At 40.5% G+C, this 14,098-nt stretch overlaps 1 protein-coding gene across 3 annotated transcripts in view; it reads right to left on the bottom strand.

The window, feature by feature from the left end:
* Nucleotides 1–4,023: 4,023 nt before the first annotated feature.
* SPAG1 (sperm associated antigen 1) overlaps nucleotides 4,024–14,098 on the bottom strand; it is a 37,772-nt gene continuing 27,697 nt past the window's right edge. For all 3 annotated transcript variants that reach the window (XM_038129213.1, XM_038129212.1, XM_038129214.1), the window contains 5 exons: nucleotides 11,999–12,140; nucleotides 10,957–11,083; nucleotides 7,661–7,825; nucleotides 5,370–5,747; nucleotides 4,024–5,199 (listed from right to left, as the gene is read on the bottom strand). In XM_038129213.1, coding sequence (XP_037985141.1) covers nucleotides 5,068–5,199; nucleotides 5,370–5,747; nucleotides 7,661–7,825; nucleotides 10,957–11,083; nucleotides 11,999–12,140 — 944 coding nt within the window. In that variant the 3' untranslated portion in view covers nucleotides 4,024–5,067. The remainder of the gene's footprint in view (nucleotides 5,200–5,369; nucleotides 5,748–7,660; nucleotides 7,826–10,956; nucleotides 11,084–11,998; nucleotides 12,141–14,098) is intronic.

Genomic DNA, 14,098 nt, shown 5'->3' with positions numbered 1-14,098 from the left:
AAAACTCATGGGGATGCATTGCAGAAGCCCAAGCTGGATTGCCTCACCCCAAACCCATATGCAAGTTATACTTCTGTCAGATGGAAAAGCTATTTCAGCAAGTTTAAACCTACCTCTTAATTTCTCAGGACCTCAGTTTTGCTGTGCAGGTAATTGGAAATATGGTTTACTCTTGTAAATAAATTTTATCAAATAATACCATTATTTTCATTCACTCCGAAATCATCTGATAATTTTATCCATCACTTGAAGAGGTAACATTAAGATGCAGGTAAGTTTATTCTGGAGATAAGTTTTTAGCAGAAGACCATTTTGCTGAATAATTTTGTAATATTTTTAAATTCAGAGGTAGTGTTTCATATGTGAGGCAGTCTTAACAGCACCGGTAAATTTATTGCAGCACCGATTTTTGAGTCTATAAAAAAGTAAAATATACACTTCCATTAATACACTAATGCAGAAGATGCTTCTCTTATTTACAGATCTGCTGTAAGAATTCAATAACTTCTTTTTGCACTGAAATAAATTACGGGAAAGATCAAGTTTACATCTGATATCCCAACACAGTGGGATTTTCTCAGAAATTTTTTCATGATTCCTGGCCAGTTTGACTAATTCATGTCAGGTTGTGGATCTTGAGGAAATTTATTTTAATAGCTGCTGTATCTGAGACTGTTTGAGGTAGTTACATTAGATAAAAGCCATCATAAAAGCTTTCCTCATGGTGTTTGCATGTCTTTGTTGTAGTGAGGCATCCAGGCTTGTACATCCATCCTTTCATTCAATCAGTGTCACAAAGTTTTGCATGTAAGAGCTAATTACTTTTTACTGTTGCATAAAGATTTTTTGACTGACTTACATCTCTTCCAGTCATTCAGATTGATTTTTAAATAGTTGCCTACTTAGTAATACCTCCACTCTGATGGATAATAATGCATTTTAAGGATAATCAAGCAGAAGGTTGAAAAATACTAAAATTAATGAACTTAAAACCCATTAATATTCTAATTCAGGTGAAATTGTGGCAGTCTTGAACAGAAACTTTGGAATGATGTTGAGATTTATTTAGAATCACTTTGAAATGACAAAGATCTGAGGAGCACAGTTAACCACCTTGGCTGTTCCTGCCAGTCCCAAAGGTGACGCATGGGTCTTCCCAGATGGAATAATCTGGTGTTGCTGTGGGAGCAAAATGGTTTCCCCGTGAGGACTGAATAACTCCCAGGCCCAGTCGTGGTGAGAAGCACAGTCCCAGGCTGGTGACAACATCTCTGTTGCCTTTGGTCTCAAAGGGAAGGAGAAACAGAGAAAAGTGGCTCTGAGGTACTTGTTAATCTAAGCTGGTCTGGAGGAAAAGGAGGTGTTGGATCCACAGCCTTAGGGATGGCACTGAACTTCTGTGCTGAACACAACCCCAGGTCTTGGCAGATGGCTCTGGAGCTGGATCTGCTGTGGCACCTGGCTCGTGTGCCAGGCCGGGTAACTCAGTATCTCTGAGGTGTGACCGTCCCAGCCCCTGCCTGCACACAGGCACCAGCAGGAAGCGTTTGGGCGGCAAACCCAGCAAGCTGCCAGCTACAGCTCTCCTCGCACCAGATCCTGCTGAGCTGGCTTTACGAAAGCTGGTTTTATTGTTGATTCCATTTCAACAATAAGGACATTAAAATTCCCAACAGCCTCAATTGCAGTGGTTGTGTTTAGGCGCCAGAGCTGTGCTGCTGGGGTTGGGAGGGCTCGAGCTTCCCTTTGCTCACAGGCTGCATGCTCAAGACATTTCTGATCACAGCATTCTGTGTGAGGCGCACTTTATCGGTTTATAATCCCCCTTGCTTACAAGGAAAACCACTGCCATGTTGCTGACTGTGTTTACGCGGGTGGCATTTAGCAAGGAGCAACCGAGAAGTGGCACAGGGTTGCAAGGAAGTGGCACTGCCACAGCTGGAGGCTTCGTCTGCACTGCAGTATGTTACATCCCCCTGGGGACGGCCCAGGGAAGGAACGGGGACTCGGGTGGTGATAATTCATCCCCCTCTGCAGCCGGGCTGAGCCCCTGCTCCAGCTGCAGCTCACAGGCACTGAGCAGAGTTACACTGACTTGGGTCATAAATCTTGATTACAGCAGGGAAGAAGCTTCATTCCCTGCTGTTCAAAACGATGTTATTTTGTTTATTGTAACAAACAAGTCTAAGTCTTCTGAAAGGCCTGGCAGCCACAGGAGTAGCCCTTTATTTGTGCAACTGGATTATGTAAAGCAGAGCAGGTTCTGATGAGTGGAAATACATCCCACATAAGGGCAAGGAGCATGGTTTGCCAGTAACAGCTCTCACCACTGTCTGCACCACTGGGCAGGGAGCGTGGGAAGAGTGGTGGCCCTGTGGTCCATTGACTTTTTGGCCAGGGAAGCAACCCTGCCATGCTGACACTCAGCCCTGGCAGCTCCTGCCAGCCTGCAGCTGGCTTCTTGAAAAACATCAAAAATACTTTGAAAGGATCAAAATAACAACGGTGTGACCCCTCCCTGTTCCCGTGCTATTCCCTGGCCACTGACTGCATTTTTAGTGGCTACAGAAAGAATCTTGCTATCATCTCTTGTGTGAAAACCAGGGCTCTGTGTCCGGGAGCAGCTGGGTGTGTGTAGGCCTGGTCAGCTCAGCTGTTCAGGACACATCCTCTGTGCTTGTGACCGGCTGCATTAGTGCTGCTGCAGGGTCACGTTCACTCCCTGGCTCCCAGCGCCTGCAGCACCAGCGCTCTCCTGCTTTTGTCCGGCTGTTGGGTTTGGTTGTTTTTACAGAGGTGGATGTTGACACTGAGGAGGGCTGAGTGACAAGCCAAGAGTGACACCATGCTGGGCTTGAGGTCTCCCTGCCACAAAGCCAGGTAAGATATTTGGGGTGCTGTTGCTCCCCCCTTTTGCCCACTCAGTTGTTTCTAGGTGCTGTGTCCACACTGAGGCCATGCACTGCAGTGCTGAGGCAGCAGCCGCAGTCCTACCTTTGCCTGGCAGAGCAGCCAAAGATGCAGAAGAGATTATGGAGGACAGAGGGAAACAAAAAAAAAAAAAACGAACAAAAACCCCATAAGTGAAGGCCAAGCACAGAGCAGAAACAAAATTTAAAGTATGGGAGTGTTCAAAAACAGGAGAAAATTAGACCAGGAGTGTCAGAGATAGGGAGTGTCCAGGGAGAGAGGGGCTCCTGGCCCAGCAGTGAGGAAAGCAGTAATCCAGCTCTGTGGCTTCTCCTACTGACCATTACACAGATGGGACAAAACACATCTTGCAGCAGGTCCCATGGTGAGCAAGGAGCTGCTTTTGGTCTGGGGCTGCTCCAGTGCCACACCTGGGATGCTGGCCCGCACCTGGCCAAGGACATTGTCTTTGCCAGGTGACCCCACCTTTGCTGCTCAACTGCAGCTGTTGGGGGCTGCAGGAATTTCTCTCACAGTTTCCCAGACTAAGGCAAGAGGAACAGACTTAGGCAGCCCTTACCTGTCAAACAAATGGTGAAATCCACACCCAAACATATTCCATTCTGCACCCCCTGCCCCCCAAAATGCCTTCCAGTGGTCTAAAGCTGCCCCTTCAGTTTTGAAGACTGGTGCCCTTGGCTTGAGCTGTTCAATCAGCAGTACTGTCCCTTACGTGTGTTTGATTCAATTTTTTTCTAAGTTCTGTGTCTTTAGAAATTGTTCTGCTTGTCCATCAGACCCTCCCAAATGCTGTCTAAAAAAGCAGCCAATCTCAATGAAACCTGAAGGAGGTAGGACCATCCCCAAAATGACTGCAGGCAAGTGCTGGTGTTTTACACCCTAACAGCCAAAGCCAGGGTCTGCCTTAATCTGAGGAGATGACACACACACGAAGTCAAAACCCGTTAACTGCCAACTATCAGTTGTACTGATGAGGCTTTAGGAATTAAAAACCTCATTCTTGGCACTCCAAGCTGAAACTCATAATCCACATGTTAGAATTATAAACCCAAAGTTTACTGAGCCAGAAAATAAGCCATAATTGTACTTCTCAAGAAAAAAACTTTATTAATTAATATACACCTGAGAAAAATTTTCATTAGAACAACATTCTTAATGATATTTCTGCAGTGCTAAGTGAGTTTGATATACATTTATATCATCTGTGCAAAGAAGGCATCAGGGTATCTGAAAAATTTAAAAGCTTCACCTTTGAAGGAACTTTGTCAGAATCAAATATAAAACATAAGTAATGCCTAAAATTTAAAAAAATCATACTGGTCCAAAAAATTGTTGTAGCTTTATAAATATATCTGTAAACAGAAATAGCTGGTATTTTAAATAATCTTAATACAAAACTCAGAGTTAAATATTTCTATTGTGCAGTGCAGCCACTTGTTCTTCTGTCACTGCCCAAAAGAAGTCAGAAAACCAAACCAGCCATCCTCCTGCATACACAAGAAAAAAGTTCTCTGTGCATTAAGAATTACTCACTTGTTAAAAACATACCCATCCATTTAATAATTGTTTCCATGACAAGCTAATCAATAATTCATTCACCTTTTTTGTTAAGATGTAATGAGCCAAAATACTTAAATCTGCTTTGTACAGACCAGGAACAGTGAACAAACAGATGGCCCACAGGAGTTCTCTGAAAAATTTTAATACTCCTCGTAAACTCATTTTAGCAAAGTTACTGCTAACTGACCCACTTATCTTGAAGACACTTCTTTATCACAAGAACACAGAACTCACAAAATAATGTAACAAGGGATGACTAAAAGTGTATTTACCTACTGTACCATCAAGTTATTTCCCATTGCATATATAAGGTAAAATATATTTTTCTGAGTCTAAATAAAATCAGTATGCCAAATTAAATGAACTCTGTTACTGAACACAGATGGGCATTAAATTCTAGAGATGTAGACAACTACAAGAAGAAAGGAGCAGCAAGTTTTAAATGTGCATATGCTGTCAAAACAAAATAGAATTCCAGCAGTCCAGGTAAAGACCCTCTTGAACCCAGGCAAGTCTGCAGAGTTCATTCATCCTCTAACATGAACTATATGCATGCAGCCAATAAACTTTAACTTCTTAAAGTTCATAAACATTTTTAAGGCTCTCAAGATCTTCCAGTGAGTACTGATCACTCTGGCTTTCTGTGAGTAAGTCAAACAGATGCTGTACCTCTTCTTTTTCATTTTTGCTGAGAAGGGCCAGCACCACCTGAAAAAAAACCCCACAACAAATTACTTTATAATCAGCACAGGTTGACTGAAAATCATAATATCTGACAGAGACACAAAAGTCAGTGTGTTTTTTCCTTTTAAGATATGGAAATTTCCTTTAGATTTCTGTGCAATTTAAGTACACATTCAATCAGTCTAGGTTCTTACCTTAAATCTTTCTGCTTTGCTCAAGTAGAACAGGTGCTGATATGCAAGGCCAGGATCTTTTCCAGCTATGTAATGTTCCAATGACTGGATAAAAATCAGAAGGATTTCTCCTTCAAGTTTGTTACTTAGCAGCACTGGCAATGTTTTTGGATCAGTAACTGTTAAAAGATCTGCACAAGCAGCTTTATCCTTACTGGCATTGAGTGCATTTATGATCTGACCGAAGTCGTAAGCGTTGGGTGGTTCCGAAACGCGGAGCTTCGCAGAGGACCTCCTTGGCACTGGCTCTGGAACAGCCTCCTCAGCAGGAACGTGCTGAGTCTCGGCATCTTCTGATGCACCAAACTGCCTCTCCTCCTGTTCATCAGGTTCAGTCACCTTCACAAACAAAGTGGCAACAGATCACTTAATGTGGACACAGAGATAACCTGAAGCTTCATAAACTGCATTTATCCATCACAGCACTGGATTAAAGCTGGCAGTCTGCTCTTCACCACGGAAAGGCACCCATGTTCTTCCATGTCCTACTGCCCCCAGAACAGGAGCTCTCTAATTCACCTTTAAAGGCTCACAGTCAAAAGTGTATTTTTTACACCTCCTTTTCAGTGCTTGGCACTGCAGGGAATCACCCCTGGAGAGCACCAGCAAAAAGGAGGACTCTACACGTGCGTTAAATGTGAAGCTCCAGAAGACAGGGACCGCTGGAGTCAAGGCAGCAGACACCCACGTTCCACTTCTCTGCTGTGCCTCCAGGGCACTACAGGCCCATGGCAGCTGGATCAGGTTGCTGTTCGGAGTCTTGCTTTGGAAAGAGAAAACTCAGCATGGATAAACTGCCTCACTGTCCATTTCACTTCTCCTGAGACTGCAGCCTCCATCAAGTTTCACGAATCAGTAACTAATAATTAACTACGGGGCCAACTACATTTGCTAAAATCTATTTCAAGCCACCAAGAGTAGTGAAATTGTTATAATCTGACTAAAACTTACTGAACAGGATCTCTCAATGCCAAGTATTTTGAAAAGTCTGAAGATACTGTATTGCATAGAACAGGGGATTAGGAATTTTTGGAAAATGCTGCACTCGGCTTATAGACAATTTGTTCTATTTCTCAACAATCCTTAGAATTGAGGGAGAAACCTTGACTGTCTTTTATATAATTAGAGCTTGATTAACAAAGAATAATGACAATAAATTATTTTTTCTAATTTTGTTTTTCTTTGCAGTCTGTCTTCGTGGAAAAAAAACTACCTTGCACTACAGCAGGTGAAAGAGGGGAGCCTCTCCACAGAGGCAGTTGTAATGATGCCAGCAAACATAAATGCTTCCTGCATGACCCCTAGAAAAATTACCAGTGCCAGCAATGTAGTTTGCCGGTCTCTGAATTACGTGGTCACTTCCCAAACTGCCTCTAAACACTTTCCAGGTCCTGTTGTTTGTCACAACTCAGAGCTTAACTAACACTATACCAGCTTATGCCTGTTACATAAAATCCCATGAGCTCGTGACAACCTGAAGTACTTCAAGAACATTTTTTCCCCCCTATATTAATAACTGCAGTTTCCATTATACCACATTCTGAAATTACATTATCAAATTACAGTATCACTGTACAGACTGGTAACTATGTATTTTAAAATACATTTTTAAATGAAAAGGAGAAAAATAATTCTCTAGTGACCAGCAAAGCTACAATCCAAAAATATCAGATGACTGAGAAAACCCTTTCATCACCTAATTCTACCCAGAACTGTGCACAGCTAACATTTTGATCCTGTACATAACATTATATCCTGTGTTTCTTTTGTAAGATCCTACAGATGTTTTACTCTTGCTCTTTAGGGTAGAATTTCATTTTTCAGACCCATAACTTTAGGACAGGCACAGGAGCAGCCAGCACATCTGCTGACCACAGACCTCTGCCAGCACAGCCCCAGAGAATGCCCAAGGAGCACAGACTTCAAAAATGAAACTGCTACTTCACAGCTGCACTCTGTAAAACATATTTCAAAGCTTAAGCAGCTTTTGTTTACAAGGAGCATATCCTTGAGTTTAGTGCCATCTAAACTGACTATTTTCCTTCCTGCTGTAGTTCTAAATACACTTGTGAGCAGTCCAAGCTTTATCATATGTAAAAACCCTCCAATATGCCCTCAAAAATATGTGAAAAATACAACACCATTCCCACAAAGATACAGATTTAAAATGGGCAAACAAAAGCTTTAGTATTATCTCTTCAAATGTGCAGCTTCTGTTGTGTTTGCTTTTAAGAAATGAACAGGTACACCACCTCTTGTATGGTTATTTTCTTCCCGTGTCTTTGCTGACTGCCAGCTCCAGCACTGCTGTCAAGGTGAAGCAACTGGGTTACCTCCTCTAATTCCTTTTGTGCTTCAACAACATTTGGATCTATTAGAAGTACCTTGTTGAAATCATCTGCACTGGCTTGATAATTCTGTCAGAAGAAGAAGAAAATATTTTTCTCATAAGCACATCACTAGAAAAATAAATCTGAAGCACCATACTATCCTTTCCAAGTAAGAAAGGTAAAAACTGGGATCTGAACACTAAGTAGACAAAAATAATCTAAATATGGATAGTGTGATTTCTTTAGAGGGGAAAAAGGAAATGAGAATGAGTTAATACTCTGTGACTAAATATTTCCAATTAAATACGTAAAATGAAATAATTTATTCTCAGAAACCTATTCCCTGTGTCAGAGAGCAAATTATTGCAGATTGCTGCTTTTAAGCATAATTGCTTACAGTGTAGCACTGCTTCACAATTAATACAATGTGAGTCCAGCAAGTTTGCATACTTGCTTTGCCAACAAGAGAGTTATTGAGCTTTGATTAAAGATATATCTAATCTTCCTGGGCTTCAATCCAATGGACCATCTCTTACAGTGAAATTTTGCTAATACTCGAGAAGACTGGGATTATGTTATGACCTCTGGGCTAAACAAGATTAGGACAAACACAGTGACAGAGTGGCATTAGGACACAGCTCCTCAATAATCAGTCTTGTAATTTGTTTCATGCTTTTATTTCCCATTTTTTTATGTATAATATTTTTAAACTAAATTTTCTGAAGTCACAAAGTCAATAGCATCAACTGAGGAAGACTGGAATTATCACATAGGAAAATCAAGACATCTCAAGGGCTGGAGTCTCAAAAATAAAGACAAAATGCAGCAGTAAACAGTAAAAGAGCATGCAGACAGTAAAAGACCAACATAACTTCTTGTGTGAGTGGTCTAGTATTTCTTCTGTTCCCAAGCAGCATCATAAGGTTACTATTAAATAATTTATATTATGGGAAAAAAAAATCCTCATGTACCACCTGAGGTACTTCCTCAGCACCTCAACTATAACAGAGGAGCCAGTGACAAATTTTGTCACTTTCTTTCCCACATTTTGTTCCAAACTGGTGGCCAGTATTCAAGGTGCAGAGAGGCTGCAGAACATCAGTAGTGAACTGAAGCCTGCCAGGTCATGAAAGAACACAGAGAGGGATAATTATGTACCCCTAACAAAGGAATGCACAAAGGGGCCAGGTTGTTTTCATGAGAAATCCACTACTAATTAAACAAAATAATTTGAATTACAGATGTGAGGATTCACAACTACAGAGAAAAGAGATTCCGGAAACAGTAACAAGGGTCAGCAAACAACTCTACTGATTTTAAAACTGCAGCCTGCCTGACTGCCCAACAAAAATCATACAAGATGACTGTACCCAAAGCAGGAGGGTGGACTACCAGCTGCAGGAGATGCCATGTGGGGTCCCGTGTCCTGTCACAGGCCTAACATATCTCACTAACATTTTTTCCTGATCTTCCCTTAACTACATCCTGGTAAATCTGTAAAAAAACCCTAACTTACTACATTAAATTCCACTGCAGCTTTTTTAGTTAAATGTGTATCTAATTACTTACAAACAACACTTCCCACTTTAGTTAGGTCTTTGCCAAACTATATGCCTTTAGCTCATACAATTCTTCATTACAGAGTAATTTTTCAACTTCAGATAATTTTAGTCATTTTATCTGATTGTACTTATCACTTTCATCCCTGAAATTAGCAATAATGAAGGCATTAAATCCGACCACAGCAAAACATTTTGGGAGTCCCCAGCTCAGGCTGTTCTGAAGGAGTTCATCAACACTATGTTTCAGGTTGTCTTCAATAATACAAAACCAGCACTTTTTTTCTAGGATACGCAAAAAGCAATTCTCAGCCTTCTTCACGGATGTGTAATACCCTTTACTACTGTCTGGCAGAATCACATTTATACTGATGTTTTATCAAGTTTAACGAAATAATGTTAGAGATGATTAATACCAGGTAGCTTAGTATAGTTACAGAAAAAAAACATTACAAATTGGGACTTATCACATTTTAAAAATTTTATAGCCACTGCAACAGAGGAACAAATGTATCCTGTTCCTAGCACCTGCATTTGGAATTATAACATGGGTTGAGAATAGACTGGTATGCGGCTAAGCACCAACAGGTTCTCAGGTGACTTGTAAGCTGAGACACCATCCAGTAATTTTTTGTTAAGGCATCAAACATAATGGAGGTCTGATTAAGCATCCATTCATTTGAAGGACAAGGATGAAACTTGGTGGACCTCCAGTCCACTCCTGCAACATGGAAGACAGCACCTCAGATGCTTGTTTAAAGGCACTTGTAAATTTAACACAAAGCAGGTGATGAGAGCTGCCATCATGAGTTTACAAAATCGAGAAGCTGATGATTCAATACCAAGTAAGAGCTGATGGGCAGAGCAAGGATTGCTGTGGGAGAACTGTGGAGTGTAAAGGCTAACTTAACATCACTGAAGATGGGGAACCACCAGAGGGAGGGACAAACAGAGCAAGATAGTTCAAGTGATGGAACTTGGGATTTGAAGTCACATTCAGGATGGATATGATCAATGCGTCTGCATTTAAGATGATCAGGTAAAAGGATACTCTAAAAACTGTATGTAAGACGGGCACTGTGAAGACACCACCTCCATGCAGATGGAAAGGAAAAGGCTGAGTACTGCCACTGCCACTGAGTGACAAAGTACTGTACTGACAAAGGGTTGCAATGCATTGGGGGAAGAAAGAGAAAATGATGATAATTAAAACCCTGGTGTAATATGACACTTTAACATGAGCAGATGCCAGCTTGAGATTCTGGGTTGGACAGATGAAGACAAACTTGAAGAGAATCCATTTGTCATCAGCAAAGTTATAGTAAACTCCATGACAGATAAAAGAGACTGGGATACCCAGAAGGAGAATACTAGAACATTAGAACAGATCTGAAACTCACTTAACCAATCTCCAGTCAAACCTTACTTATTGCAATATTCTTGTATTTTCTCAAATTATTACATCAACGTGCAGGTTTTGATGTAGCAAAAATATTTATATAATGTTCTATGTATGCCTAATGCTCTACAAAGTAATAAATCATCACACCGAGTACTTTGTTTGTAGGCACCCACTGACAGCAACTACCTCACTGCCTTTGAAGGGGATAAGCAAGTTTAGAAGTGCTTAAGAATACCTGGCATGTTCTTTTTCCTCACCTGTAATCCTTTGTACGCTAGTGCTCTTCTATAAAAAGCTTTAATATTAGAATCTTCTATCTGAAGAACATGATCACAGTCCCGCTTAGCCTCTTCATATTTATACAGTTTCAAGTAACAGAGAGCTCTAACACAGAAAAACAGAATATACTGCAATGTAAGAATATACTGCAATGTAAGTAATTCTACAGTGCTGTAGTGCCAACATCTTCTGACTCGCAAATGTTAATTAAAATACTTCAAACAATTCAGTCTCCACGTGATTTTTTTAAAGTACCATTAACTATCAGAACATCACTGGATGGATTTAGAGAAGGCTAATTCCTGAAAAAAAGTCAAAATGCAAGTATGACTAATGCTTAAAGTTAAGCAGGTATGCAAATACTTTAAAAGCAGAGCCTACATTAGTACAATATAGTGGTTAATGTAATACAGATTTTATACAGCCTTTCTAGGTTAAAAAGTGCTCTGAATTAAATAAACAACACTGCTCCTTGTACCTAATTATTACTTGCAACTCTCCTATTCAAGTACTGGTCTAATCAAATCCTTCTTAGTTTGTAGGAGCTGATAAGATTACAGCATAAAGAATTATACTGCTGAATTAGGTCAACCTTTAAAATAATGCTTATGTATGACTGTGTTCTTACTTTTATTTTCTCAGAATGTACATTTTCTCTGAATTATTACTCTTCATATCTGAGATATTGCTACTGCATGTTAAGTTTTTAATTCAAATCATACCAGTATTCTTAAAAAAATCTCAAAAATGCTGCAAAATGCTATGCTAATTATAACTTCTACTGTTGCTTACTCTATTTATATATAAGATTTAAAGATACATAACAGTGACATTAATACTTCTTCCCCTTGAAAAACGTTGTTACAAGAAATCCATTTTGTTATTATAAACACTTATCAAGTAAGGAAAAAAAAAATCCCTTTTTCACAACAATGAGTGAATGGATGCAAAATCTCTATTTGTAAAAGAAAATGTAACTACTGCTATCCCACAAAGCAGCATTAGCTTTTGGATCTTTACCTGTTAGTGTAGACAGTACATTCCTCAGTATTTAACTTCATGCACTCACTGTATTTATTTGCAGCTTCTTCATATTCCCCCATTTTTACAAAATCATTCCCTTCATTTTTCAACCTCTTGAACTTCTCCGTAGCTTCCTCACCTACAGCACAGAAGGATCACAGTGTCACATAAGGTCAGTTCATCGAGGGTGGCTGAATGATCTGTGCAGACTAAGGATTAATGCCTGGCAATGAAGTCCCTCTTGTCACTCTGCCCTCAGCCATTCCCGTCCCCACCCTCCCCTGCTGCTCCAACAAAGGCACGACCAGACCTACACTTGGCTCAACAAATACTTCCCCATCCACCAGCATTACTTCTCTGCTGAAAATATTGGGAAAGCAACAGACAGCTCTAAGCTTTCCCAGTTTTCGTGTGGTAGAGAGGGCCTACCTGTGTCCACTGAGACCCTGCTTTTACTTACCATGGTGGAGACTTAATCAGCAGGATTAGAGGCCTTCCAGATCTCCACCATCACACCAAGGTGGCCATAATTTGATCTAATATTTTAGATTTCTTTGAATCAATTGATTGATTTCTTTGAATCAATCATACCACAGTTACTATGCTAAACTGACAGTGACAAACAAAGCATCACATCAGCTGGAGTTAGGGATACATCAGGAATATTCTGTTACGAACTATTTCTAAAATATGCAGTGAGGAACCTTGAAACACCTAACTAGACTTTTTAGTGTAGTAACTGTGTTAATCCATAATTGCCTTTCCTTCTTAATTCCACATCATTTGCTGCAGATGCTTTTGGGTTAGGCTATAGTTTTTAGCTGGGTTTGCAGTGAGAAATTGATCCCAACTGCAGCTTCATGATTCGGTTGCAAGCAAACAGTAATTACCAACATAGTTCTAAGTAGATCATAATGCAATAATCTACTTTTTGCACCGTGCTAAAGAATATGAGCCTCCTGCCAAGGAGGTTTTCAACACTGTATATAACCAACAATTTAAACCTATAACTGAACTCATTGAGATCTTTTACAAAAACACGGCAGTTTCCTACGCCAGAAAACTACACGTGGAGTTGTGCAAAAATAAACTACACGAAATACACAACTAAATTATAACTCAAGTTGTAAGACACAAAAAACCCCATACAATTGTTGCAAAAAACTGTCAGCCAACAGTAAGGATTAACTACTGACTGAACATTATTGGTGGCAGCCTTTCAGTACCAGCTATCACTGTCAGGTCTCACGGATGCAGCAGAGGCCTGAGAAGGCAACCAGAACTTTAAGAGTCAGCCTTCAGTGAAGAAAACAGTTACACAATCATTGTTTAATATTTCTAAAAACAAAGTCTAACCAAAGCCTGCTCTATTTGAAATAGACATGTTTTGCACCACAATGCTGCCAAGCACTTGGAACACTCAGCATTGCAGTAATGCATTCTAGACACACAACCCCATCACTGGTCCCTATTTGGCCACCAGCCCAGTTACAAACTGCAGTCACCCCTGTTGTTAATCAAGGGGAGATTATCTTCAATACTACTTTATCTTGAAATAAACTCAAAGGGAAACCAATTAATACTTGAATATGGAATCACAGGGTTAAAGCCTTTGCAAAGGGAGTGTTTAATGTCAGTAACATCTGAACCAGAGAGCTTCCTTCACCTTATTTACTGAAGGAGAAAAATGGAAACTGCAATGAAGGGAAAAATAAAAAGTCAGGAAGTTAAATTTCTCAGAGTTCAGCACTCAGTGATTATGGATGGACAAGTCCAGATTATCTTTGAAAGGTGCCTCCTAATCTTCTGCCAAAGTTGGGTGTTTGTTTGGGTGGTGTTTTTTCTGGGGGAAAACTGTTTTATAACTGTGTTATGATGTCAGGGAAACCACTGATGCTCATGTCCTGGGGGGCATCAGGCACAGCATTGCCAGCAGGGCATGGGAGGGGACTGTCCTGCCCTGCTCTGAGCTGTGGCAGCCTCACCTTGAGTGCTGGGGGCAGTTTTGGCACCACAATGTAAGAAAGATCCATTAGAGAGCATCCAAAGGAGGGCCACAAGCATGGTGAAGGGTCAGAGGGAAGCTGTATGAGGAGT

The sequence above is a fragment of the Motacilla alba genome, chromosome 2, assembly GCF_015832195.1.
Source record: "Motacilla alba alba isolate MOTALB_02 chromosome 2, Motacilla_alba_V1.0_pri, whole genome shotgun sequence".
Taxonomy (NCBI): domain Eukaryota; kingdom Metazoa; phylum Chordata; class Aves; order Passeriformes; family Motacillidae; genus Motacilla; species Motacilla alba.
The sequence above is the reverse complement of the archived record's forward strand: the minus strand, read 5'-3'. Positions and strand labels throughout refer to the sequence as shown.